This window comes from Condylura cristata, unplaced genomic scaffold (assembly GCF_000260355.1).
Source record: "Condylura cristata isolate star-nosed mole 26May11 unplaced genomic scaffold, ConCri1.0 scaffold00002, whole genome shotgun sequence".
Lineage (NCBI taxonomy): Eukaryota > Metazoa > Chordata > Mammalia > Eulipotyphla > Talpidae > Condylura > Condylura cristata.
The window spans coordinates 56,302,871-56,329,799 of NW_004567103.1; the positions used below are offsets into that span (position 1 = coordinate 56,302,871).

The 26,929-nt window shown below is 36.6% G+C and overlaps 1 protein-coding gene across 1 annotated transcript in view; it reads right to left on the reverse strand.

Annotated features, from left to right (window-relative positions):
- Window positions 1-5,100: 5,100 nt before the first annotated feature.
- Window positions 5,101-26,929, reverse strand: part of GALNT5 (polypeptide N-acetylgalactosaminyltransferase 5) — a 39,838-nt gene continuing 18,009 nt past the window's right edge. Inside the window, exons 4-10 of the mRNA XM_004674641.1 lie at window positions 20,536-20,671; window positions 19,816-19,935; window positions 17,463-17,580; window positions 16,115-16,438; window positions 11,422-11,502; window positions 9,462-9,623; window positions 5,101-5,298 (exon numbers count right to left, since the gene is read on the reverse strand). Coding sequence (XP_004674698.1) covers window positions 5,158-5,298; window positions 9,462-9,623; window positions 11,422-11,502; window positions 16,115-16,438; window positions 17,463-17,580; window positions 19,816-19,935; window positions 20,536-20,671 — 1,082 coding nt within the window. The 3' untranslated portion in view covers window positions 5,101-5,157. The remainder of the gene's footprint in view (window positions 5,299-9,461; window positions 9,624-11,421; window positions 11,503-16,114; window positions 16,439-17,462; window positions 17,581-19,815; window positions 19,936-20,535; window positions 20,672-26,929) is intronic.

Sequence of the window (26,929 nt, forward strand, 5' to 3'; positions counted from 1 at the left end):
ACTTGAAAAGACACCTAATTGGAGTGGTGGTAACTGGTAGTTGACCCATTAAGTTGAAAGCAAATGCATTCTATCTGCTTAGTGTAAAGATTTTTTTTCCCTTTTCTTTTAGACACAAGCATCACCTATATTTGAAATACTACCTAATAAACCTAGTAAGGATATAAAACTTCACATGACTTATTCAAAACTGTGCATGAAATGACTATTTGTTGAAAATAAATAAATAAAAATATTTTATATATTAGCTTTGCTATTCTGTTTTCCATTTCAAGGCATTTTTCACTTGTAATTTTGGGCTGGTTATTCAAACTTGTTGAATAACCTATGCAGAAGTTGTTGCAAAAGCAATATGGTTCAGTTTGAACAATGAAGTGACAGATACAAGTCATGAGTTGTGTTTTAAGTTAAATTTTTCTTCAATTTTGATTTTTTTCCCAAGTTTTTCATTTTCCACTTCTGTACAAATTGAGTAGTCTGTCAGCCATGACTAATGGTTGGGAGTGGGGGAAGACTATTACTCACAAAGAATGTATAGCTATATAGTGATCTCTCTTTCCTAATTGTCCTAGGAAATGAAAGAGTATACTGAAAGAAGTCAGGAAGGTAGATACTTAAAGTGTATGAGGGTAGTCACCCTTAAGCTTACATTTTAGTTGTTTAATAGCATTGTTTTTTTTTAAAAAAAAGATATATTTATTTATGCTTACAGAACTGTGGTATAGGCCAGAGGTGCAGCGGTGTTAAGATGATTCACCAGAGACAGAGTGGGGAGCAGAACAGGCAGATTAACTGAAATACACTGCTGAGGGGAGCAGTGGGCGCGTCAGGAGAGGTCTGCCACGCCATGTGGGTCAGCTCCTTGGCCAGGATTGAACTTGTGCTGCAGTGGTTTTGGAGAGCTTCATAATGTGGTGCTTTAAGCCACTGCACCACCAGGGAGAGCCTTAACAGCATTGTTTTTAGATGTTTAACAAAAAAAAAAAACTTACCTTACTCATGAGAGAGCCCAAAGACATTGGCCTTGAATAGTAGCATGGTATGTTGAAAGAAGTGGGTATAATGGAAACTGGGTTTTAGTTCCTAATTGTAGGATGAACTTAGATAACCTTCTTAACCATGCTTTTTGACTATATAATGAGGGTTTGAGATTACCTCATTAATTCAGGCACAATAGTCAGACAGTGTTCCTAGCATGTAGAAGGTACTAAAACGTAATTAGTTCTCAACCCTTTTCTCTTTCTTCTTCATAGTTTCCTATCATTTCTATCCAAAATGTTAGAGTCATCATATGAGCCATCATTTCTTTCCTGTGTTTAAATGTGGAACTTAGAGATAGTTGAATGCGTAAAAATGGTATGAATCTATGTGATGCACTTCTACCCCATTTTCTTACGTGACAACCCTTTGAATACTACTCTAAGTTATTCATGAAATTTAGATCTTTGGGCCCTCCCTGGTGGCGCAGCGGGCTAAAGCACAGCACTAAGAAGCTAAAGCCACTTCTACAAGAGTTCGATTCCCGCCTGCCCCGGAGGAGATCTACATGGCGCAGCAGAGCTCTCCTGACCCGCCTGCTGCTCCCCTCAGCAGTGTACTTCATAGATCTGCCTATTCTGCTCCCCACTCTGTCTCTGGTGAATCCTCTCACCCTCCGCATATCTGGCCTGTACCCCAGTTCTGTATGGATAAATAAATCTTAAAAAAAAAAAAAAGAAATTTAGGTCTTTTACTAAGAGAATATTTCAAAACTGGTACGTTGAAATACACAATAACATTATGATAGTAATGGCGCATTTTGGTTATTGGCCCTGAAAATGATTGCTGATGGAATGTCAAAAAGCAGAAATGAAAAACTTTATGCTTTGTTGAAGCAAAATCATACCAATAGTAGCTGTGTCATCCTTCCAAGAGAGGAGGGTGGAAGCTCTGGGTAACTGTTGCAATTAATAAAAGGAATTATTCAAATGGAGAGGTACAGAAGTACTAAAAATGTTTGCTAAATTACTTTTTTAATTGAATAAGTCCTGTAAAATATTAAAACTGCATTTAATTTCAAGCACAATGACAACATGCTGCATAGATATCTCTTTTCTAAGAAAGGGAGTATTTTACGCCAACCTAGGGAAGGCTGAAGTCTCCAATAACACAGCCCCCTATTGAAGAATTCATGGCTGATTAGGACTTTAACATGTCAAATCTACGAGTTGATTATTAAAAAAATGAGAAAAATCTCATAGCATTTACCTTTATTACAGCTTTTTGAACACAAAGTTTAAAGGGTAATGCCTAGACAATGTTGGTGGTAGATTTGATAGTCAACAATCTTTTAATGTTATAACAGGAATGGTGCAGTGATAAAAGAACATCACTTTCTATCCCACCAGACTCTCTAGAATTGACAACCTTGTTTTCGTCCATTCCAAGGGTGAAAGAATAACCCTAAGAAAATAGCACAGAAATTTCTGACCATCAGATGATAGCAAAGCAAGTTGGTTCCAGTTTGAATCTCCCCAAGATCACCGGATACCAATATCACAAAGAGAGACTTGCTAATCCTTGCCCACTTCTCCCTTTCTAGTCCCTTGTAAGTCTGGATAAATACGTCTGCCCTCTGCCAAAGAGCAGGATGGTGGTCTTCAGCTCTGAGTCTGCTGCCCTCCTCTATTTGTCGATGAGTTAGACTAATTTCCTTCTCCTCAAAGTGTTTCCTGTTATTGGCTAGGGGAACCCTAGATAGGCATTTGGGCACAGAAGTTTCCTAATTAGTGATGTTTTCCTTACATTTTTAGAGTAATTGAGAAAATACTGCTAAAAGCTGCTTGTAAAATTTGTACCAAGAACAATAGTTGATGCATACAAATAATCCTTTGTAGTATGGACAATATAGGTTCACATATAGCTTCCTACAAATAATATGTCAAAGATAAGTCAGGACAATATAGTGGATGAACTGTAGACATGTCTTTTGAGAAAAAAAAGTTCAAATTTCTTCAACTGGTATACCTAAATGTAAGAATATCCAAAACAAAATTTCCCTTTTCCTGAACAGAGTGGACATATTTGATGGAAACCTGTTTTTTTTTTTTTTTTTTGTTAATTAAAAATATAATTCTCTTGGGGCCTCCCTGGTGGTGCAAGGGATAAAGACACAGTGCTATCAAGCTACTGCCAGCCATCACAACATGAGTTCCATCACCCCCAGGGCCAGCCAGGGAGCTGACACACATTGCACAGCAAACCTTGCCTGTCCCACTGGCAGCTCCCCTCAGCATTGTATTTCAGAAGATCCACCTGTCCTGCTCCCCACTCTGTGTCTGGTGAATACTCTCACGTCCCACACCCTCTGATCTGAACCTCAGTTCTTCTATGCATAAATAAATAAATAAATAAATATTTTTAGAAGACAGTTATTTTTAGAGTGGAGCAAAAAATCTTTAAGCTTTTTTTTTTTTTTTTTTCCCAGTCACAAGGAACATTGCCTAAGGCATTTAGCATATTTACTTTTGTCAGCAGTTCAATTAGTCCTCTGGGAACTGACTTGTGTTCTATATACAGAATAGTCCTGTTTTCAAAAGAATGACCTCATTTTCTAGTCATTCTTTGATCTCATTGGCAATCTCAATTACATGGCTAAAATATGTTAAAATAATGCACATGCTTAAGTATATCTCTGATTTTGTATAATTAATTGGTATTTAAAATTAATTTTTAACTAGAAAGTCAGACCTAAAGATGACCATTTATTTTGCCACCAGCTCAGAAGGTTGACCGAAATAACTTTTTTTTTTTTTTTTTAAATAGCAATAAGCATATAGCATGGCTATCCTCCATGATTTAGTGTTTCTTTCTCAGGAATCCTGTGGATCAGATTTGTTTAGACCAGTGATCCGAGTTCTACCTCTCAAGATCCAGTTTCTAATCCTGATTCTTTTACTAACTGACTTGAGGTTTTAACAGGTAATATATCTATTGAGTATCAATTTTCTTACCAAAAGGATGTAAATAATAATATTTTCTATGATCTCTTCTACTATGCCTAACTAGGGGTGTACTTAAGATTAGGATCAAGGGAATATTGTCCGCATTTAGGGTTTTATTCCCCTGTTCCTCTTCCCATCTCCATAGAAGTGCCAGCTCTTTCTTTTTTGACTGATTCTAGGGCAATTTTTCGTAACTCTCTAAGATTGCTTAGAAAAAAGACATTCTCTTTCCTTTATTATGTCCTTTATTATATTTCCACTTTGGAATCTTGTAGAGCTGATTTTTAGCAAACTTCATCCCTGTGAATGCTGTTAAAGCAAAATTAGTATTTTATATGCAAGAATCTAAATATTTTTCAGTGATCTATTTCTGTTTTGTTTCCATTCCTCTTATTTGGCCCTACATCAGATTGTATTCAACAATTAAAGGTATTTTGGGTTACTACAGTGTGTTATGACCTAGCCTCTTTGTCCCTTCTTTTTCTCTCTTTTGAAATATTCACTGAAATCTTGGAAGCTACTAGAATACCCATTTTTTAATCATAATTTAAAAATGCTCCAATGAAACGGAATCAACTTCTATAGTAGAATAAATATTTAAATTCCTCACTTAAATTTTTTCACTGCTTCTGACTGAGAAAAAACCATTATGCAGTAATCTATCTCAAAACCATGCCATAAAGGAGTCTTAAATCAATGGTTTCAAACTGTTCGGTAAACATGCAAGTAGTCCAGAGGGACTTCACCAAGGAGGTAGCTGTGTGTTTCTGACTTCTAGTAGTAGGAACTCAATTTCTTTTTTGATGATAAAAAAGCAATTAAAGGAGATTTTCATTGATTGCATGCACTTGTGAGCCAAAGACCTGCTCGTTATCAAATCTATTGAGTATGAGTGTCATTGTGTTGTTGCAAGTACTTCTGTTAGATTGCATGGGAAAACTTTCAGGTTGAGTTCCAAAACAGGGCAGGGTGGTTTAGAAGGACACCCAAGTGCAGAAGTACTTCAATTCCATGTTGGATTACTTCCCTGAGTTAATATGTGGTATCTTAAATATTGTGATTAAAAACCTACGATTCAAATGCTATAAACTACCACAGAGAAATACAGGCACCAACATCACTGTTGTTTTTAATATCTAATGATTTTACTAGATAAAATAAAAATCAGGTCTCTTCAGTCTTCATAATAATTTTCAAATTTCCACTTTTGAGTAGGTTTTATTGGGTCACAAACAGCAACTTTCAGGGTCTTCTGAGAAAAATTTCCTTCCAAGCATAACAACTGAGGATAGTTTCCAAAAACAATGTGATTAATCTGTAGGAAGAAGAGATTGGTGAATAAGCCACAGATTGAATTTAACAACTGAAATTAAAAAAAAAAAAGGGGAAACCAATAAAAGATAGGTAATCATATTTTTGATTCTTAAACATGACAGTATTCAGTTTGCTCTAACCCAAGGTATGCTTTTAATTCTTCAGGAAACGTAAGATGATTTTTTTTTTTGATGATATATGTGATAACTATTATTTAAAAGGAAATAAAACCGGAATGAATTTACTACTTTAATAGGTAGTAACTCACTCATTGATGGTGGTAAAGAAGAAACAAATACCATCACAAAAAAAGCTAATTCCTCAAGTTCATGCCTTGAGGAATGAAATACGAAAGAAAAAAGGAAAGGACAGCAAAACTGAAATACAAAATGCTAACATGATGTATTTTATTTATGATCTCCTTACAATAATCTTTGATAATATGTAATGCCTGATGTCTAGGAAATCCAAATGTAATTTAAAAAAAAAGTAAAATCATCTCAGAGGGTTCTCTAACTAATATTTATTGGATATTCAAGAAGTGATTGATAAACAAAATTTGCTCATGGCTCTATCATTTTTTTTTTCATTTTTCAATCATCTCAGTTATCTGTCACATGCTAATCTTAACTGTACACTTGCTGTTTTGAGATACTTTTAAAATTTATCAAATGTCGGTGACAAAAACAGTCACCGCTGAGGACTTTGGAAGTAGAATGCCTGAGTAAGTACTAAGTTCTGAATCAGTTGCAGTTGTGTTACTGCAAGTATTTTCACTGCAAATATTTAAACAGCACAGCTACTATTTAGTCATAAAGTAATTTTGAAGTGCTTGAGAAAACAATTAGCTGATTGTTTAACTGATTGAGAGTTTGGTTTCATTTTTCCATTGAGGATATAAAAAATTGACTCTGCAAAAAAGTGTTATTGTTGTCTATTCTAGCACTATGTGATCTGACTATACATTTTCTAATTTCATACCCATAATCTTGGTCACCCAACACACACACACACACACACACACACACACAAATAACTTCAAGCAAATGAAAGACTGGGGTGAACAAGCGCTTATACAAAACCCATGAAGAAAATCAAGATGTGCACAGCACTGCCATGCATCTACTCACACATCAGTGTATTTCAATCTTGTATTTTTACAATGTATTTCTATTTGCATATTGTGTATTTTGTCTTATGAATTTGTACTCGTTTATATATTTGATGATGTCATTTTGAAACTTCCATTTTTTCCTATATTCCTTTATCATCACAAAAGCAAACCATCTCTTTCTATGGTATTGCCACAATTCAACACACATATACGGGAGAAGTCATCTTTCACAACATCCTTTTGGACGTTTTCTTTAACTTTTCTTCGTTTCTCTTTTACGGCAAAATTGCTTTACGGCTAATTACGTTTGTGGCGCGTAAGTATTCACGACGCGTAAGTATTCACGGCGAAGCCACTTGCGGAAATGTTTGCTGCAGAATTACCACGCACAAGACCATCGATGAGGGTTGTCAAAAGTGCTCGGCCACGGGATTGCAAAGAGGTAGCTAAATAACTTGACTCGGGTTTAAGACACTTAAAGGTGGGAGCTAGAGCTGGAGGGAATTCCAGGCCCACATACTAGAAGTAATTTGCGAGAAGGTATCCATTTCGGCTGCCACTATTGGAGCATTTCGGGAGAGCTGAGCTAGGAGACGTCTTTAGAATGCATAGTTAAAAAGATATAATTTTATAAACTCATTGGTATGCAGTTTGTTACTGAATACTGATTTTGCAACTTAACCTGTTGCAAAATCATGCGCTAACAACCTTTCCTCCTTCCTTCCAAGTTTCCAACTCCAAATGCTTCCTAAAAGGAGAGACGTGCTTTTTCAAATAGGCTTGTTCTCCACTTCCCTTGTTTTTTAAGACTTAAGTGTGTTGAGGGATTTTTGGTTTAGTTGGAAAACTAATGATACATTGAAAAAGAAGAAAAACAATTGTCAAGATATCTTCTTTAGGAATGCCGAGCTAAGCAGAAGGTAAACTACTTAACCTGTTGCAAAATTATGCTACTAACAAAGTAAGTGGACAGCTTTTTAACCTTTGTCATCTAAATTAAATTACCTTCTTTACAAAACACCCTGCTACTTAGGGTGCTCAATTGGAGCCATAGAAATATCAGCTAATGAAAACTTAATTCTCAATGGTGGTAACCCAGATTATAAGTAAAATCTACGTGGTTTTAGAACTGCTTGCTCCTAAATATTTTTTCACTAGACTGTTCAGGAATAAATTTATTTCTGGATACGAGTATTTTTCACATTATCTCATTCATTCTCAAATAGTGTCTCTCTCTTATGCTCTTTCTCTGCCCACAGAGTGAATCAGCAGAAACTATGATGTTATTTTGCTATTTGTTCATAGCAGTTTGTGGATTTCCCCAACACTGTACAACATAAATTTCACAATTTATACACTAGTATAGTAATACTAGTTTTCTTGAATAATTCAATAATATTTGTTAGCACTAAAGGGAGAAAAAGTCCAGAATGAACTGAAATGTATCAAAAAAGACTATAAGGGAAATAACAATTGGAGAATGTAATATTTTTGACCCTGATTTTGACTCTGAGAAGAAGAAAAGTTTGCGAAGCACTAGTCACTGGCTGTGACATTAGAGGCACTCCAAGGAAAAAGAGTGCTTACTTTGAACTCAGCCCAAGCAAAACAGTGTTGCCCACTGATGCAGAGCCTTCTGTGGATTTGGTGGCAACTTGCTAGCAAGGTAGACAATTGGAGACTGACTAATTTTCTTAGCACCTCAAGATTCTACATTAAAGCTCATGACTGTATGTTAAAATAGATTTCAATTTTTCTCAAAAGACTTTGAAAGTGAATTAGTGTAGAGCAGTGGTATGATGATAAATATGAACAACTGGACCTCTGGAAAAACATGCCCTGATGCATAGCATGAGTGTAAATACTCCCCTGGTGGCTGGTGGCAAGCTACCAGTGTGTTATCACTGAATCTCAAGTCAGCAGGAGCTGCACAGTGGGAGCTGAGTCCAGTATCCCCTGCAGCCCAAGTCTCTGGGAATTGGAAGGTATGAGAAATACCTTTTATGGCAAGGTGGCAGAATGAGGAACCAGATTCACACTAACATATAGCTTTGTTACAGGGCAGGGGGAGAGAGGCACCGCTGAACCACCAAACCTGCCCACTCTAAACAGTTTCTGCCATCCGCCACATCAAGACAAAACATGTAAGACTTTAATGAAAAGGGACTTTAATACAGTGAGTATACAACACAGAAGACAAAGAATATAATTTCTAAATCAAACACCCGAAGTTACCCATCCCCTCATGGGCAAAAGTCAACCCAAAAGGGATTGGCCCAAAGCAAGGCCTGAAATCCCACCACAAGACTAAAGCACCTCTGGCCGGGACTCATAGAAAAGGGTCAGAAATGGCCAGGCAAATCTGGGAGAAAAAGAGCAAAATCAATATAAACACTGCCATAGTCAACCTCCCCACTGGTCTCTCACCCACATCTGTTTTAAACAGTCCAGGGCCAAGAAACAAGCACAGTTTATCGCATGCTTGCTGCTCCATGTGGCTTCCTCAGGTCTCCTTCTGGCTCTCTATCCTGCTGCCTTCTCCCCTTAGATCCTTGCTTCTCTTCTTTTCTCTGCTCAGCTCCACTCTCCTTCTGGGTGGGGCAGGGAACCTGGAACTTCCTGTTTTCCTAGGGACTGCCCTGCTACAGCTTGAGGGAAGCACATTGCTTCTTGTTTCTCTCATATATTCTCTCTATAAGCTTTTCTGGTGATCAATAAGAACCAATTTTCATCTAATTAACGTTCACTCTGGCATGTGAATGGACTGTAGCAAATGACTTTTAGAAACAGTAAGAGCAATGTAACCAAAATAATCAGGTAACTTCTATTTATTTAAAAAAAAAAAACTGCTTTGAAAAAAATTGTGAAACAACTAAAAGGACTTGATGGTTTACAAAAATATCCATTTATCTCTCTGAACTTTTACATTGCCTCTATTGTCACAATACATTTAAAGCTTCTGACTGAGGAAGCTGACAATGAGGGTTTTATGTCCCATTAAATTGAAAGGTGGATTTGTGGTAAAGAAGAGGTACAAATATTTTGCTTACCAGTTCTGGATGAAAGACTGATGTGGATTTATGCAACCACTTAAGTGCTTTGTTTCTGTTATCGCAAGGACGCAGCCTCAGGGCTCCCTTATCAGGGATGGGAGCTAGGCACCATTCTCCGTGTTTAATTAGTCTTGGCCAGGTATAATTAAATTGTTGAAACTGGGAGAAATGAATAAGGAGAAGGTCAGCTCAGGCAACAAACACATGTGAAACCTTTGTCAAATATCTATATTTTAAGCAATACTTAGGAGTAAAGGCATGGTACTGTCCCTTTAATTTTGAAAGAATGGACATATTTTCCTGTCTAATCTCATTTTTATCATTTTAAAGTTCAGTAGCAATACTGTTTATCTCAGAGAGTTGGGATAGTAACTGTTAAGTGTTTAGTACACAGTAAATTCTTAATATATGTTACAATAAAACAAACTTTTAGCTGAGTTAGACCAGCTGAATCCCAGGCCATTCTGATGCTTGAAGTATTGGAACATTTCTACCATTGAGTAATAAAGTTCCTGAGCCATTGATGAGAGAGAAACCAAGTCACAGTTCTAAATACTTTGTTAGAAATTATTATGCTTCCTTGTTTGAGACTATCTAGAAGGTTGGAATTTGAGAGACTTTGTTTTACTTTTAGAAAGACTAAAGGTCTTTCTTTGTTGTTGAGAGTCAGATTTTCTGGTACATTGGTTAATCTGGCATAGAAGTCACTACAATGGTGAATCTTCAAGAATTGCACTCTTTAATACTTTACTTTTATTTAATTTGGACTAATTGTGGTTTTTGTTTTACATTTTATGACTGTTTCCTCTTTGCATTGTTAATAATCAACTTCCATTGATTTTTGACACTTTCTTCTGTCTTCTCTCTTTCCTAATTAAGAAAAATTTCCCTTTGCTTCAAGTTTACAATCGGCAGCTAAATTAGAGCAATAAAAATGATGAAAATGTCTTTTCTTCAAGAAACAGCTTTGAGTTAAGAGATAGCGATGAGGGCAGTCTTGAAAATTAAATAATATCTCAAATCAAAGCAAATAAGAGTCTTGGCAAGCCTAGATTATCACCACAGAATAATTTCTCTAGCAAAGAGTGATAAGCAATTTTAGGAGGCAGGTTTGTGCTTGTGCATCACTGCACCTGTGAGATCTGTTTGGTTTTCAAACCAGTGACTGTCCCACAGAATGAGAATGGGTAGGGAAGTGTGCTGGAGAGAGGTGCCATCATGACTAGCAAACCTCCAGCGCTGTGAGGCACCTGCTTTCCAACCCTTCCTGTTTCCCTTACCTCTGTGCTCTGAGTTAGTGCTGTGAGGTTTTGTTGTAGGAGTTTCTACCATGGAATCCGTGCCTTGCATGACTCCTTTAATATGTAGGAGAATAGTGGGGGGTTAGGGCGAGGGGAAGAAGGGAACTAAGAATAAAGTTCTTCCTGAGATTATTTAGAAATGTTATTTTTTATGTTCTGTATTACTTTATCTTCACAAACAATGTGTTATTTTCCACATTTTGGTCTTTATTATTGGAGCACCAAGTGTTAGAGCTTGTCCTACATACTTACTTCATGGGTATAACATAATTTGACCTTCACGCCAGTTGTAGGCACTATTAACACTGCTAATTGCCTATTAATAGTGGTAGGCACTATTAACACTGCCATTTATCTAAGGGTAAGGAATTTGAGAAGTTAACACGCTTGTGTAAGTGATAGAGCCAGAATTGAGTCCCTGGTGGGAAAACTCAGTACTACACCTTAACTCTCACAGTCACTTTACTTTCAGTGGTGTCCTCTCTTGTCACCAGTCTTATGAATATATAGACATTTAGAAATTATTATTTCCATTGGCAAAAAGGATTTCTCATGTAAGTCATGATTGTTAACATACCCTGTACTTAATAACTACACTGACACCAACTAGTATCTTGCCCTTGGATGAGCTTTTGAGGAAACCCGTCTCAGCATACCTGGCTGCTCCCATCACAATCTTCCAGAATGGCTGTAGTATTTTCAATAGATATGCATTTGTCCAAAGCCACATTAATAAGCTAGGAAGCAAAATATAAAATGTGCATTAGGAAAAAAGTATTTAAAAGTAGAACAAGATATTTAGACACATTGAGAATATAGAACTATAATAAGGTTAAAAGATGGTTAAGTTAATAGCTAAGCATTACTTAGCACTATACGATTTTATTGGTTGCTATCTCTAACAGAGACATAATGTAATCTTGCTAAAGTACAGCTCCAGTCTGTCAATTTAAGTTTGTAATTCAGTCACAGAGCCAACAAACACAAGCTTTTAATTAACCCTTGCCTGGAATACTGAATAGGGAAGGAGCAAACGGTAGAATGAAAAGTACTTTTTTTTTTGGGTTAAGTTTGTCTTAGGCATATATTAAAAGTCAATGCACATACTTCTAATTTAATCAAACCAACAGTTTGGACTCTGTTCCTTGGCTGACCCCTCCAAGCTATTTGACTGCTTAGACTGAATCATAGATAAATTGAATCCTTCACTGAACAGCAGATTCCAGCTGATTCCCTGTCAGAATCTTCCTAATGACTCAGGCAAGCTACAATTCATTACAGGAAAGTCATGCAAGCTAACACAGAGCCAACCATAAAGGTACTTTCTGGCAGGTCCCCGGGTTTTTAATGGATTTACAGGGTCAAATATGAAGGCAGTATTTTATAAGTTACCATTTAGTAATGGAAAAGTGTTGATTCCCTGGCCTTTATGGACAACTAGTAGTAGTTTATTTTAGTAGCGTTATTTAGACTACTCAAAGTTCTAGAAAAGCTGTGTGGAGCCAACTCTACTCAGGAAAGCCCCCTGAGCTGGGAAGTGGTGAGGACTTAGTTGCCAGAGCCATTACTTGTGTCTCTTCCTGTTTCTTGCTGCTGAATACAGAAGTCTAACCATGGAGTGCTCTTTGGCTAGACTGTAATTCAAATTAAGGAGGTTTCATTACAGGGTGCTCAAAAGATTGGTTCTCCCTTTCATTTTATGTGCATAGTTTATCTTGTAAGAATGTAAGGGACATCTTTAGGGACCAGAAAATACAGAAGAAATTAAAAGAGGGGAAACTGCCAATGTTGCTAAACAAAGAAGTTAATCCTTTGAAAAGACAGGAAGAAAACTTGGGTTTGGACAGGCCATAGTTGGAACTGAGGTCTTCCAAATAAAGATTGAAAACTAGTCAGAACCTCAGTGGAGTGGTGTCCTGGGAACAATTTAACCATAACACTGGGAGGGAAGCTGTAGTTTACTTTGGGAATATGAAACCTTATTTAAACTTTAATTTGGGGATTCCCTGTTGGGCTAGACATTAAGTCTTAGTGCTATTGCCACTATGGCCTGAGTTTGATCCCCAGCCAGGGAGCTAATCCACGTGGTGCAGTAGACCTCTTCTGTCTCCCCACTATTCCCTTCAGCAGTGTATTTCAGCAAATCCTGTTCTGCTCCCAGTTATTTCTCTGGTAAGTCCTTTCACCATTCCTTTGTAAAAAAATAAATAAACCTTCATTTTGGGTTTGAGATGCAAATTTACACTAATTACAGTGGATAAGAAATACCCATAAACACTCTAGGGAAAGATGCAAACATTAAAAATAGTGATCATGGGCCCTCCCTGGTGGCACAGCAGGCTAGAGTGCAGCACTGCAAGCTAGCTGCAGCTGGCTTCAGTATGAGTTTGATCCCCCCAACCCCGAGGTGACCCACATGGCGTGGCAGATCTCTTCTGACCCGGCCGCTGCTCCCCTTAGCAGTGTCCTTTGTCAGTTGGCCTGTTCTGCTCCCCACTCTGCCTCTGATGAATCCTCTCACTGCCCCTGCACCTCTGGCCTGTACTCCAGTTCTATATGCATAAATAAATACATCTTAAAAAAATAGTGATCATGCAAGTAGTTACTTCTGGGGTGCATGATGATTAAAACAATTCTAGAGAAAGAGAATCTCTAAGAAAGCTCTATGTACAATGTAAATCGACAAGTGTCCTCTTAGTAAATTGTAGCAGTAGGAGTACTCAGAAGGAATTAAACACCATGAACTTCAGAGAAGAGAGTTAATAGCAATACATGAAGTACAATAATCCTGGAGTTTAAAGATAGGAAATGTTTCTCCAATTGATGTTTGAAACTTAACATAAATAAATGTAAATTACTCAATGTGTGGATTATACAGAAAATATTGTTTCGAATAAGTTTAGAAAACTGCCTTCAACTCAGTTGAACAGGTTGTCCTACTCAGAATTTCTCAAAACCTCCAGTATGTTAATGTTTAGCTTGTTTCTCTGAGATGAGAAGGAATGTAGCATGAGTGTTTGCTAAATATATTTGACCATACAACCCTATTTTTGGCAGCACAACTAGTAACTTTGTCCAGGACAATGTTTGGGAATCCCCAGTTTGACTAATTTCTTTGTACTTATTTCACACAATAGAAAAGGCATTAGAAGGAAAGAAAACTTTTTTGTCCTTCCCTCATTTTGTCTCACTCCCTTCCCTCTTATCTGATATTACAAAAGAAACTGCTTTTCTTCATATGGAAATGATCCATAAAATAACAAGGAATTGTTACTCTTTGTTATTATGGATGGTATTTCAATAGATGTTTCATTTTTTTAAGAATTGTGTTGCATTGAAACCACTGGACATTTAAAAATGTCAGATAGTATGTAAACTTCATATTATTTAGGAGGGAGAAATTTCCCATATCTTGCCAAATTGTTAAATGATAGGGCTAACCACTTAATATAAATACATATGTTGTGAGCCTCTTTCATTAGTTCCCAGTACTTTGCTTCCAACAATAAATTATTCTCACTTTTTAAAAAAAACAAACTTTGGCTAGATTTAAATTCCCAAATGTGTAGGATGAAAGAAGTGAAAATATGAAGTAAGTAACAAAAAAGTTGAGAAATTAATTTTCATAGATTGTCACCTAAAATAATGGCTTAATCTTACATTGAACCCCCCACCCTTTTTTTTATGGTAGTAATGCTTGCTCCCTATTGGTTATTTCAGAGGAGAATAAATTATATCTTTATTGAAACTTCTCTAAGGAAGGTATCAAATAGTGAAGAAAACAGGAGATAAATGGTTAAAATAATTTTCAAAATTACTTTCTGTAACTTGATATTTATTATAGTTCAGATATAGTTCAGAGGGCTGTTTCATTCATAAAGCTGTTCAAATTTCATGGAGAATGAAAGTTAGCGTCACTGAGGTGGTAAAAGGTAGTTTTTTAGTTCCCTCTAGTGGTTAAAATTTAGTAATGCGCTTGCTGAGATTGTGTTAGGATAGGAAAAATTACTATCTATGGTGAGATTTTCTTTATTTTTTTTCCCTACTCAAGAGATAGAATTAAAATAGTATATTTATTTTACAGATATATTATTTTAGTAGTGTATAAATAAAGGGATATTTTTTTCTGATGAGTTACTAAATCACTTTAGTAGCTGCTATTCTAAAATATAAGATGGCCGTTTCATAGTATATTTTGCTACATACACAGTAAGTAACACATACTTGTTAAGTTGAATTTTATAAAAACAACAATTTTTTTCAGATGAGGTTCTGCTCACTGTCTTCCAGAATAACCCTTCACTGTCCAGGATATCCTTTGATGTTCAGGAGAATGTTAATACTAAGTCCTTACCATGAGAAGATTTGCTAGACAAAGAGTGGTCTATTTGTAAAATCCACTTTCTAGAAAGAATGAAAAACACTTGGCCTGAAAGAACAGGCTTCCTAATGATCAAGTTTGAGAACCTCTTGAATGCAGAAAAAAGTTCTAAAAGAAAGTGAGACAACACTAGAGGTATTCAAAAATTGAAATTGAGAGCAAAATAGAAGAAATTCAAAATATGTATAGCAGGAAAGAGCTATGGTAAATGTTTTCATGCTCAGCAATCCTCTTGAAATTAAACCTCACACCTAGGTTTGAAGTAGCTTTTGTTTAGTTTCTCTTCCTCCTGAATTTTTTCTTGGCTTTGTAGCCTAATCAATCAATCTAGCTTGACATCTTCCCTTTAGGTATGCTATCTTGTGCCCTGGAATTTTCTCCACAATTGCCTGACAATTTCTGTTATTTTTCATCTTGCCTTTGAAATCTTAAAAAACCTAACTAAATCATGTGATCCCATTGCTTAATGCTATTCAGTAAATTTATTACTATTCAGAAAGGGAGTGGGGAGAGAGAGAAGAGAGAGAGAGAAATTCATCTTCTTTCCAGTTCTTGAAAGAACTTCTGTCATCAGAGAATTAAGCACTCAAACTTAGAAGGACTTCTCACTTATGGCCAGTTCCTTAAAAGAAAACTGTGTTTTAAATGTATTTTACTTGTTTTTTAACCTTTCTCCTGTTCTCATTTTTAATCTCCAAAGGAAGGGATCAAGTCTACTTCATTCATCACCTTATAATACAGTTCTGAAATACTTCCAGATAGTCATTTTGCTGAGTTACCGATGATTATGATCACTTGGAAGCCTTCCTCAGGTTTACCTGTTTAACCTTCAACCATAGGTTGTCTCATCTACATTTATATTTGTTGTTAATATATAATATAGTAATTCATTATTTCTTAAACATTTTCAAGATATTTCTGCATTTTGTTTTTATGGAATTGGATTTTAAATTGCTGCTTAAACTTACCACACCACTTGCCCTCACAATGGGTGCCTTCATATCAGGAAAGACATTTTCCAAGTACCACCTGAAACTTTTGCACTTTAATTTCTTTCGAAGCTCCCGTTGTTGGGTGAGGTTTCCCACATCCAGCCCTTGGTCGATGAGGTGATCCCCATGGCCATAGAATAGTTCCTTGTACTCATCCAGCCAGACCTCAGCAACCCGCACCAAGTTCCGCTCCACTGTCTTCATCCGGTCTTTGGGGAAGGAATATGGATTGTCATTTCTAAATATGTGCCCCACTCGGGAGCAGGGAATGATTTCAATTTCACCACCACACATCCACACCTGAAACAATTTGATGATGAGCATCAGTTATCAAATAATATCCACAATTCATGGGCAATTAAAAATGACAAGAAACTACTTGGCGACATTCACCCCATGGAAGTAGCTCTCTCAACTTCCAAAATCTTTTTCAATAGAAAATTATAGTGCTGTGAAACATAAGCGTTTCAGTAATTTTTTTTTTCCTTTATTATCCTACACTTCTTTTTTCAAAAAAATTTTAGGGAGTCCCAATGTATAAAATATGTGATAGGAGTTCCTGCTGCTTTGATTGAATCAGGGGAAAGTAAGTCAATTTCTGTTTTTCAATGTCCTCTTGTCACATCTTGGAAAACCTCATTATGGCTTGTGGAGTACACCTTAAAAACCATTCTTAGTCAAGAGGTCAAAGTAACATTCTTTTAAATAAATACCACCCCACTTTAGGGAAAGCAGCAGATGTTTGGATGTCCTCCAGTGTGCATGCTCCCGAGGCACTCCTAGACAGTGATCCATGGTTGCAGAATACCCAGAGGTTGTTTGAGTTGTTCCAGGTCGCTACTCTGTGGCACTTCTGCACTTCTTTTTCTAGTGCTCTTCAGGATGGCCCATTACTGAACAATTCCATTATATCCAGTATATTAAAGAAACAGTTACAGTAGTTATTTTGTTATGTATGAATTGCATGCACAGCATTTTTGCTGAATGGCAGAAAGTTATTTCTCCCATATTTAGATGAGGAAATGGTGTTATAAACTCTTAGGGAACTCTAGAAAATTTCACAAGAGTTGTTGTATCTCTAGATAAAATTTAGCATATGAAAACAATCCAGAGACTAAAATTTCTGTGAAACTTCCTCCAGAGTGCCACATATCTGATTACATTAATAAAATTATTTATTTACTGATTTGACCTGGCAGTTCCTTTTTAAATTTTAAAGATGTTTTATTATTTTTAATTGATTTACCACTGGATAGTGAAATGATCTCAAATATAATACACGTTTAATTCTAAGGAGAATTTGATGAGCACTTGGTAATGATACCTTGAATGAGAGCTCCATATTTTCTCCACCCCATACATCAAGACCAGGATCATATGTTCCAAGTTCAAAAAAGTAATTTTTGTCTATGGAAAATAATCCACCTGCCATGACAGGACACCTACAGAAAGAAAAGCTTGTTTATAAAACTTACATCTCATGGGAATTAAACGTTCAGACTTGTTCCCCTACAGTGTTGTGTTGGAATTAGAAGGCATTTCAATATAGCTACAAAGCTCAGGGAGGTCTGGGGTAGAGTCACAAATAGTACTGAAGTTCATAATGGCACAACTTGTCTGGAGACTCGGACCCAAACTCTCCAGAGGTATTTTTTAATAGCACACACTTAGTGCTAAGGGAATACCAGGTACTATTCTAAGTATAATATATGTAATAACTCATAATTTACAAAAATCCTGTGAGTATATACCACTAAAAAATGGCAATACAGAGAAAGCAACACTCTTGAGATCACAGACCAGATTGATGTACATCTGGGGTTCAAGGGTAGGGGGGTGTTGATTGATTCTCACTGCCCTAGACTATCACAACTATATATAAACTTGATCAACAGCTTTGTTTTGCAGCAGACACTTTTGAAAGTCTATTACATAGTTTGGTTAGTTCTTAAAACATAAAGAGGAAGCTATTTCTATTAGTCTTAATGGAATGAGGAAACAGATTCAAAGAGATTAAGCTGATACAATTAACAAATAGTAGAGTTGAGACTTGAAGCTTTTGGTTCTTTTATTGATCATGGAAAATAAAAAGTAAACCTGAGTCAGCAGTTGTAGGAGATAGACATCACTTGCCATTGTGGGCTCTGCTAAGCCTTCTGCAAATGGCTTGTATGGAGAGCATCCTTGTGTTTGGAATATATAGCAATCTCAATGGTACAGTCCTTGGCCACACCCCACTCTCTCTCCCTACAATGTATGTACATATTTTCTTTGTAACCTAAATGTCCTCTTTCAATAAAGATTTATTTATTATTTATGCATACAAGAGCTGGGGTAAAGGTTAGAGATGTGGGGGATGAGAAGATTCATCAGAGACAGAATGGGGAGCAGAACAGGGAGGTCTACTGAAATACAGTGCTGAGAGGAGTAGTGGATGAGACAGGTGAGGTCTGCTGAGCCATGTGGGTCACTTCACTGGCCAGGGATCGAACTTATGTTGCAGTGGCTATGGACCTTCATAGTGCTGAGACTTAGGCCTTTGTATCACCAGAGAGGCCCCCTAAATGTTTTCTTTAGACTATCCAGAATACATGCTTTTTCTAACATCAGTCATCTTCAACATAACCTAAGCACAACCACTACATGGACCATCAAAATGTAGATCTGAACAAGGCAGAGTTTCTTTAGGTGTGGGGTTAGAGCAAGAAAGTTAAATTCAGATAGATCCGAGTTTGAATCCCACTTTCTTCTTTTATTAGCTGTTTATTCTGGAGAAATTACCCTAACTATTAAGTCTTAATTTCCTCCTCTCTGAAAGGGAGAAAAGTACCACCTCCCAGTTAGTGTTGTGAAGAGACTCATGGCCTTTCAAAAGGTTACAGAGGGCTACTATGCATCTTACATAGTATATGTTAGTACTGCTGCACAACTAAGAGTATCAAGTCTGGAAAGGGACGAGGTGATCCATTGAAGGCTGAGTTGTAGGAAAGCACAATCTGTTTGGGCTTTTCTTAAGTCCCTGCTGGCTCGTGTCTCTTTCAAGTATTCTGTCAAATGGAAAACTTCAGGACTCCAGCTTCACAGCATGCTCACCACCTGCCTGCTCTCAGGTCCAGATGCTGGGGGCAACATTAGGAAGCTAATTTTGGCTTTAGGTTATACCCTTGAATCCAGCCTCACCATCAGAAAACTCAATTTTAACTCATATGCAGGTATTGTGTCCATTTCTCAGTTCATTCACAGAATTTATTACTGCTTCCGTGGGAAGAGTAGGATTATGTTCGAAAAGAAACCCTAACAGTAGTATTTATATAATGATATGCTTGCTATTATTACTTACTCTATTTTTGCTCATGTTGACATTGATATTGTGTGTATTTATATAATATTTATGAAGCACATTTAACTAGCTAATGTTTCTGTGGTTGAAAATCCCAGAGAAAATAGTGTTAGTGAACTTCTCTGGATTTAGGGCTGAATGGGGCATAAATGATTATTTGAACATTGAGTTTTGGTAATGAGAAACAAATTTCTCAGGAAAATTTTTGTGCTTTTGGTCATCTAGAATCATAACTGATGTTTTATAAAATTATAGGATATCCTTGTTTTGTGGAATTACTTTTTTATGTCTATAAAAAGATACATGACTGTGTCCTAGCCTTAAATTTCACACTTACCTTATTATATCAGTTTCTTTAATTCTGTTTTTTGCAACAATATCTGGAGGAATTGTTCTCCAAGCAAAGTTCATTGGCCACACAAAGATGCCCCTTTGAAAGTTGTCCACTGTCATGTAACTAATTTAGGGAAAAAGAAAGCCAACAAGTTGAGATCATGTACACCTTTCTATTATACATGTCATCAGTCCAACACAATGTCTTGTTCAAATGAATGAAGCAGATGCTTATGCAGATGTCTGTAGAATGTCACAAAACTTAAATGACATTTTGAGGGAAAATTATTAGTACAATTTTCATTAGGAACTGGATTGTTTACATTTAACTTACTTTTTCTAATGATGTTCATTACTGAGAATTTTATACATTAAAATAAAATTATTTTTGAAGAAAAATAACTTGGGTGTATATATACACATGTATATGTTTTCTAGGAAAATAACTAAACTTTAGAAAATAAATATTTTGGGGTTTAGTTGAAAATAAAGGAGAAAGAACTGGACAATGACTATTAGAATTTATCAGCACGAAGGATTTATAGGTTTATTGGTATTAAGGTATTTTGAATTTATTATAATCAAGTCAGCTTTTATGTTGATTTGCTCTAGTCTCAAGATATCTATTATTAGATTGTAAAAATTTCCATAGTTGGAGCATGACCATTTTTGCTACTGCTGGTTAAAGTTGCACTTAGATAGATTTTGTAGAATATGACATTACCTCATGTCTTTATCATTGATGACTTCAATTACTGGGCAGGCTACCTTCTTTCTACTTAAATGAACCCTTTCCAGAAGAGGTTCCAACCAACCAACATTACATTCCACATGAGAATCTAAGAATGTCAGCACATCACCTAGAGAGACAAAAAAATACGTAAATAGTAGAATATATGGAATTCGTATACTTCATATTCAGAGATATGGATTGTTTTAGAAAGGTGATTGTAAAGGCTGTGATCTTTTCTGCTCATTGTATTCTTGGTCCCTATACTTTTATTGTATCATGAAAGGAAGGGATTTTTTTGCCCCCAGCAGTCCTTTGGGGCTGTATAAATTATACTTCACAGATCATTTAGTTGGACAGCAGGACTCTGACACCGATGCTTAGTAATAAAAGAAAGAACTGGACAATGAATATTAGGGCTCAGCAACATTAAGGATTTATTTTTATTTATTTATATTTTATAAAGATATTAAGGTATTTTGAATTTGTGATTATCAAGTCAGCTATTAGGTTGATCCTTTTAGGAAGGTGGGCCCCTTAATCTGAGGATACAGGATTGGGACTCTTTTGCAGAAAACTGGAAGGAGATTGATATGACAAGTTTGACCTTGGGGATGATGAAGAAGAAAATCATTGTACATATTAGGGATGAAAATATTAAGGACAAGAAAGATGAAAAGGTAATGTATTAAAAGAGTTACAGGGGAGGAGGTGAGAAAGGTAGACTTGTATAATTGGTATAGTTTCAGTTTTAGTTTTTTAAGATTTATTTATTTATGCATATAGAACTGGGGTACAGACCAAAGTTTTGGTGGAGATAAGAGGATTCACCAGAGTGGGGAGCAGAACAGGCAGATCTACTGAAATACATTGCTAAGGGGAACAGTGGGTGAGACAGGAGAAGTCTGGGCCCTATATAGTTTTAAATTTGCAAAATGAAAAGTGCTTAGGAATTTGATTACACAGAATTGTGAACATACTTCAACCAGCTGAATTGTATATTTAGTGAATGGTTAAGATGGTAAATTTTATGTAATGTGTATTTCACCATACACATAGTAAACAAAAGTGTTATAGAAGGAAAAAAAAGGAAGGAAAAAACTTGAGACCAGACTAGTAAGAACTTTTTCCTCTATCCTGGTTATGCAAAGTAATAGTCTGGACAGTGAAAATCTCAGTAGCATTTATGCTGTTCCAAATACGTTTATACAAGTGGGTTATATGTGTGTGTATTTATATATGGACACAAGTGTGTGCATGTATGTGATTAACAGTGACTTGAGGATTCTGGCCTCTGACCAAATAGCCAATTATTATCCTTCAGGCCCAGCTATAGACAGCTACAAATGCTCTACCTGGCCGGTCTCGTGCGGGAGAACTGTCTTCCAATTTGGACCCTCTGAAGGGAGTTACAGCAAAGGCTTAGGACCTCTGTGCCCTCAACTGGACTTGTCCTCACGCATAAGTGCCTTCCTCACCCAGACTCCTCCAGCTGGAAGCCTCTCTCAGTCCAACTCCTCTCTGTCTCATGGGGCGTGGGTGGATCTTGAAAACCTTTTTTCTGCCTTGCTTCAGTATTTTTCCACTCCCAGTCCTTCTTCCTTCTCTTTCACGCTCTGGACCATAAAATAGCCTTTTGTTCTGGGCTTTTTTTTTTTTTTTTTTTAAAGATTTATTTATTTGTGCATACAGAACTGGGGTACAGACCAGAGGTGCAGGGGCAGTGAGAGGATTTACCAGAGACAGAGTGAGAAGCAGAACAGGCAAATTGTCAAAGTACACTGCTGAGGGGAGCAGGGGGCAGATCAGGAACGATATGTTGGTGCTGGGCTCCTTTTTATGCAGTGAGATGATCCTTATATCCTCTGACCAAAAAGACCATTACCATTCCCTGGGGGGAAATGAAACACTGGGGGAGCCAGTGCTTTGTTCTGTTCAGCTTCTTATTTATATTACTATAGTGACTAAAGACTGACAGTTTCTTTCATCTTGCCTTACTATTTTAAATCAGTACTCCAGGACCTGGATGCCCCCCTTAGCTCTTGACAAGCCTTAAAAGATGTTACATCTTTTACCATCTTCAAGGGCTTACGTGCTTTAAGTGCTTAAGAGCATAGCCACCATTCTACATGGTTGTCTTATTTACTTCTAACAACAGATTTGATGTATAGGTTTTTATCACGTATGAGGTAAGGAAATCGAGAAATAAAGTACTTAGATAACTTTCCCAAGATTGCATGGCTATGTGGCAGCATGAATTAGAAATAGTTAATTCTGTTGTATATTGCCTAAAAAAAGATGCCAGAAAGAGACAAAGCTTTTATTATGAGAAGGCTTAAAATAAAAGAAGAAAGCAACATGCAAAGAACAAGGTGAAAATAGGTATCTGGGTGATAGATCTTATCCACTGGAATCTGTAGAACTTCAATTAATGGGATTTATTAACTGATAAATTACCTTGATCAATGAATGGAGTTTTTGCTTAGAAGTAGAGGGGCCAAACTCAGTCAAGCTTTTGGTGAGAATGTTCTCAAGATCTCTCGTTAGACATGAGTTTGGACTATGCAGAAATCCTATCCATGCCCCCACTCCTCTTTCTCCATGTCCCTCATTCTTGGAGATAACAGTTACATCTCCTGACCATGTTTGGGAAGTCCTACTTTCAGAAAATGATAGTTTGTTGTTGATGAAAGTCTGTTTTCTCCAAAGTTTTGTACAGCCTTCTCCCTGTTGTAAGAAGGTCGGCGTGTTATGCCCTGACCAAACTGGAGCTGCTCAGTGTGCCAGACGCTTGGCTCCATGTGCCTCTACTTATAGTTAACTTCAGGTACTGCTGCCAGTACCATGTAGTGCTGAACTGCTGTGTTTAGGGTTCCTTGAGGGATGCAGACTTGGCTCACCATTTAATTTTACATGATGATTTATAAGAGATAGTAATGTTTTGTTTGCTGTAGAAATTTATGGAAGTGCTATTGCTCTTCAGGAGACCTCAAACTTGGCCAAAATATATGTGTCCCTTGTCCACAAATTTAGAGTTAGCCAAATGATTCTTTGGCATGTTCACAGCAATATAGATTTTTTTTTTTTTTTTTGCCAAATGCAATCCATCTCTTTCTACTTTTATTTTTTGCCTTCACATGATATACTTTTCCTAGAAATTTATTGACTGTGGTCTGTCCTTCAAATTTTGGAGTCTTGCTTTGTCTCCCTAACTCTTCATTTCTGATAAGCAACTGATTAGATCATATGATTTTTTGTTTCTGCCCTAGTCTTATTACGCTGAAAGACTCTCTTATCTTGAAAATGGAATGTGTGGGTAGACATTGCTGATGGTCAGATAGTTACAATTTTGCCTTTCTAGAAAATTCTTAGAGTTTCAGAGAGCTTGATGACATCCCTGGTCCTTGATTTCTATTTCTGTAAGTCCTTGGCTCTCCAGTATCAACCTCACCTTTGGTTTCCCTCTCCCTTTCTCTGAGTCTTAATGAGTAAATCCTTTGGGAACAATAGCTGTCAGGGCATGGCATAGCCTAGATTTAGCTTTTTTTCATTTCATTGGTTAAGATATTCTGGTATCTTTGATGATCTCTAATGTCAGAGACTCTTCAAATTCAGGGGTTCTTGAACCACTTTTCTGTGTTGAGGAGTAAAGAATGGCCAGAGTGAGTTTTAAAAGTATAAATCAGACAACTTTGCTCTCCTTTATTATCCTGAATTGGCTTTACGGTATACCGAGAATAATGCTTAACACTCCTTAAATGATATATAAAAGTTTACAAAAGTCCCCAAATGAATCTATTAGCTCATGGTCAGCCCCTGAAATTCATGATAAGCTTCTTTCTTTAACTTGAATATATACAGAGCATGTTTCTGTATAAGTGCGTTTATACTTTTTACTGTGCCTAAGAGAGTTCTTCACCCAGATCTCAGCTCCACAGTTACCTAACTGAACTATTTCATGACTATTCTACTTTTTTGCTTCATTTGTAGATAGTTATTTTCTAACAGTAATCAAACAGTTAAATTTATGTAATTTTTCCAAATGCAGTCTGACATTAAAAAAGTTACATATTTTTAAAAGAGTTTTATTCATTTATTTATACATATAAGGATGGGGGTGGAGGCCCAAGGTGCAGGGGTGAGAGTATTCACCAGAGTCAGAGTGGGGAGCAGAACAGGTAGATATAATGAATTACACTGCTGAGGGGAGCAGTGGACAAGACAGGAGAGGTCTGCTGCGCCATGTGGGTTAATTCTCTGGTTCAGTATTGAGCTCATGTAGCTGTGGCTGGTGATAAGCTTGATAGTGCTAAGACTTTAACCACTGTACCACCTGAGAGGCTTTTAAGAATTTTAGCTGTCACTGCATTGCCAGTTTTAATGTGATATTTGTTGTCAATTTTATATTCCCATTTGAAGAGAAGAAAGTTTTTAGGCCAGTGGGCTAAGAAGGGCTCCACATTTGGGACCTAGTTACAAGTGGGTTAAACTTGGGTGAGAAGGTAATTCACTATCAGATATTTGAATGCAACCTGGTGGAGGTCTATGATGCCATGACTTACAGGGGAATAGTGGCTGATTGTTTGGAGGTTGCAAAATATAGTAGATAAATATGCAGACTCTGGAGTCAGGGGTTTTGAGTTCTGATCCTGGCTTTAGCTGGCTCTACTTCCTAGCTAGGAGAACTTGTGCAAATGATCATCTCATAGTGCCTCGCATCTGTAAAACAAGGGAAATTACTATGCCCACCTCACAGATTTCTTATGAGGCTAGAATAAACCTGTTAGAATAGCAAGTGTTTAGAATGGTACCTGATATATAGGCCAGCTATTATTTTAGGGTACAGGTCCTTTCATAGAAGGATGTTAAAGTGAACCAAATTACTTCATGTTAATTTTAGAATCTCATGGATAGAAAAAAACTTGTCTCCTTCTACCTACTATCAATACACACACACACACACACACTAAAAGGGCATGAAGTAATGAAGTCATGTTGCTCTTTGGGAAGACAAAGCAACATACCAAAACAGACAAAGGTGAGAAAAAAGAGAATTTAAATAATTCTGAAGCCCTCAATCAACTACTGATGTCATCAGGTCAAAAAGCTATAGCCCTGAAGAGTCAAATTTGGGATCATTTGAGTAGCAAAAAGATAATGTTAATAATATACACATTGAATTCTTTAAGCCATGAAGATAATGTGGGCATGAGAGGGAAGCTGAAAGGAAAGAGAGGGAGGGAAGGAAGGAAAGATGGAAGGATGGAGAATAAGAGTGGGAGAGGATGAGAATTTTTCTTTAAAGGTGAATAAAAGGAAAAGGAATAATAGAATAAAACAAAAAAATTGTGGGCCTCCTTGGTGTCCTGGGGGTTAAATATCAGCACTCTGAACACTATGGCCTGAATATGATCCCCAGCCAGGGAGCTACATCTATGCTGCAGCAGACTTCTCCCTTGAACAGTGTATTTCAGTAAATTTGTTGTGCTCCATATTCTGACTCTGGTGAATCATCTTACTCTTCACTCCACCCAACAGCCCCTACCACTTGTGGCCCAAATGCCAGTTCTTTTCTGTAAAAATAAAAAAAAAAATTTTTTTTAGTCCTCTACTTAATAACGGATTCAAGCAAGGAATCATCCTACAAAAGAGTTCTTACACTAAAAGGAAAGATATAGCTGCCAGCATTTTAACCAAGTTCTCAAAATTTGTGTGACCACCAGTGAGACAAGCTGAAATCATATACCTCTTGATCTGAAGCAATAGCAACATAATTCCTGTAACTAATGTAATATAATCCTATGTAGTTTTCATGCCCAAAATGTTTATTCTGCATGTAAGAAGAGAAAACAGTGAGAAAATTTTAGAGTGTGATTGTAGAATCAAAAAATGACCTGAACTCTTCAAAAATGAATGGTGTGTAAACAAAGTGTGGAATTGACTTCTCAACTGAGAGACTAGGTGGTCAGATGGCTGAATGCAGTGCATAAACTTAATTGTATCTAAAATTTAAAAAGAAAGAGGCAGTTATAAAAAACATTTGTGAGCAATGAAGACTTTGAAAAGAGCATATATTATTTGGAGAGCATATATTATTTGGTAATATTTATATGTAAGTATTGTGCTTACATAAGAGACTGTCTCTATAGATATGTCTACTGAGCTTGTTAAGGCTGTAGTGTGATGATGTCTATAAACATCTTCAAACATTCAGGGGCAAAGGTATGTATAAATAAATACATATCTGTTTACATATTGCAAAAGATTAGAAATCAGTGGAATTTATGGGTGAATAGTGGAATGTCAGATGAATATATGGTTATTCATTGAACTATTATTTCAAATTTGCTATACAAAATATATATATATATATATATATATATATATA